The sequence below is a fragment of the Lampris incognitus genome, chromosome 1 (assembly GCF_029633865.1).
Source record: "Lampris incognitus isolate fLamInc1 chromosome 1, fLamInc1.hap2, whole genome shotgun sequence".
Taxonomy (NCBI): Eukaryota; Metazoa; Chordata; class Actinopteri; order Lampriformes; family Lampridae; genus Lampris; species Lampris incognitus.
In genome coordinates, this window is record NC_079211.1 from 87,217,240 (window position 1) to 87,219,739 (window position 2,500).

The window sequence follows — 2,500 nt, forward strand, 5'->3', positions numbered from 1 at the left end:
ACAGGGAAAGAGGAGAGGAGGTGCTGCTCTGGAGAGGAGGTGTAGAGAGAGGAGGCTCTGCAGGGGAAGTCTGTATGACTCACAGACAGCAGGCCAAAGTCAGACTGCAGCTCCTCCAGTGGTGCCTGACGAGGAGAGGAGGAGTTACTCTGACTCTGGCTAAAGTAGACCACGCTACTCACAGTGTGTGGGTGGGTGTGTGTTTGTGTGTGTGTGTACCTGCTGGGAGTGTGTGTGTGTGTGTGTGTGTGTGTGTGTGTGTGTGTGTGTGTGTGTGTACCTGCTGGGTGTGTGTGTGTGTGTGTGTGCGTACCTGCTGGTGGTGTCTGTGTGTGTGTGTGTGTGTGTGTGTGTGTGTGTGTGTGTGTGTGTGTGTGTGTGTGTGTGTGTGTGTGTGTGTGTGTACCTGCTGGTGTTGGTGGTGTGTGTGTGTGTGTACTTGCTGGGTGTGTGTGTGTGTGTGTGTACTTGCTGGGTGTGTGTGTGTGTGTGTGTGTGTGTGTGTGTGTGTGTGTGTGTGTGTGTGTGTGTGTGTGTGTGTACCTGCTGTGTGTGTGTGTGTGTGTGTGTGTGTGTGTGTGTACTTGCTGGGTGTGCTCGTGCACGCGTGCATGCGTTCCTGCTGGGTGTGTGTGTGTGTGTGTGTGTGTGTGTGTGTGTGTGTGTGTGTGTACCTGCTGGGTGTGTGTGTGTGTGTGTGTGTGTGTGTGTGTGTGTGTGTGTGTGTGTGTGTGTGTGTGTACCTGCTGGGTGTGGGTGGGCTCTGTAGTAAACGCCCCCTGCAGGTTGATGTTGTCTTGGAGACAGAGGGTAACCCTTGTCTTCTGCTCCAGGCTGTACGCCTCCAAGATGAACACACACTCCCATCTCTCAACACACTGTAGGACACACAACCTGAGAGAGTCTGATGCAACTACACACACACACACACACACACACACACACACACACACACACACACACACACACACACACACACACACACACACACACACACACACAGATCGGCAGAAATATAAAAACGAGTTTTCAGGTTTTTGTTTCTGTCATTTCTTCTCTCATCAAAGTGACTGAATGAAACTCCGATCAAACAAATGAAAACAACCTTCACTACACACACACAGACAGACACACACACAAATTAAGTTCATACTACTAACTCTAACACATGCACGTGTGCTTGTCTGTGTCCGTGTGCATGTGTGTACCTTCCTGCAGGCGGAGTGTGTAGATACATGTGTGTGTACCTTCCTGTAGGTGGAGTGTGTATATACATGTGTGTGTACTTTTCTGTAGGCGGAGTGTGTAGATACACGTGTGTGTACCTTCCTGCAGGTGGAGTGTGTAGATACATAGGTGTGTGTACCTTCCTGCAGGCGGAGTGTGTAGATACATGTGTGTGTACCTTCCTGTAGGTGGAGTGTGTATATACATGTGTGTGTACTTTTCTGTAGGCGGAGTGTGTAGATACACATGTGTGTACCTTCCTGCAGGTGGAGTGTGTAGATACATAGGTGTGTGTACCTTCCTGTATGTGGAGTGTGTAGATACATGTGTGTGTACCTTCCTGCAGGTGGAGTGTGTAGATACATAGGTGTGTGTACCTTCCTGTAGGTGGAGTGTGTAGATAAGTACATGTGTTTGTACCTTCCTGCAGGTGGAGTGTGTAGATACGTACATGAGTGTGTACCTTCCTGCAGGTGGAGTGTGTAGATACATACATGGGTTTGTACCTTCCTGCAGGTGGAGTGTGTAGATACATACATGGGTTTGTACCTTCCTGCAGGTGGAGTGTGTAGATACGTACATGAGTGTGTACCTTCCTGCAGGTCGAGTGTGTAGATACGTACATGGGTTTGTACCTTCCTGCAGGTTGAGTGTGTAGATACATGTTTGTGTACTTTCCTGCAGGTTGAGTGTGTAGATACATGTGTGTGTACCTTCCTGCAGGTGGAGTGTGTAGGTACATGAGTGTGTACTTTCCTGCAGGTGGAGTGTGTAGATACATGTGTGTGTACCTTCCTGCAGGTGGAGTGTGTAGATACGTATATGAGTGTGTACCTTCCTGCAGGTGGAGTGTGTAGATACATGTGTGTGTACCTTCCTGCAGGTGGAGTGTGTACCTTCCTGCAAGTGGAGTGTGTAGATACGTGTGTGTGTGTGTGTGTGTATACCTTCCTGCAGGTGGAGCGTGTAGATACGTGTGTGTGTGTGTGTGTGTGTGTGTGTGTGTGTGTGTGTGTGTGTGTACCCTCCTGCGGGTGGAGTGTGTAGATACATGTGTGTGTACCTTCCTGCAGGTGGAGTGTGTAGATACATGCGTGTGTGTGTGTGTGTGTGTGTACCTTCCTGCAGGTGGAGCGTGTGCAGGTACAGTGGACTCTGCAGGACGTTGCAGTGTCCAGCCTCCTCCTCTCTGGTGAGCAACAGCAGGTCGCTGTAGATCAGCACAGTTACCTGCAGGTGGCAGCAAACAACCTCAGTTTCTCACACAACGGAG

General features: G+C 49.8%; 1 protein-coding gene across 3 annotated transcripts in view; it reads right to left on the reverse strand.

Annotated features, from left to right (window-relative positions):
* Positions 1-2,500, reverse strand: part of LOC130115435 (regulator of G-protein signaling 3-like) — a 458,149-nt gene that overhangs the window by 217,412 nt on the left and 238,237 nt on the right. For all 3 annotated transcript variants that reach the window (XM_056283094.1, XM_056283101.1, XM_056283108.1), the window contains exons 9-11: positions 2,346-2,457; positions 744-913; positions 1-125 (exon numbers count right to left, since the gene is read on the reverse strand). The exon at positions 1-125 is cut by the window's left edge and continues 383 nt beyond it. In XM_056283094.1, coding sequence (XP_056139069.1) covers positions 1-125; positions 744-913; positions 2,346-2,457 — 407 coding nt within the window. The remainder of the gene's footprint in view (positions 126-743; positions 914-2,345; positions 2,458-2,500) is intronic.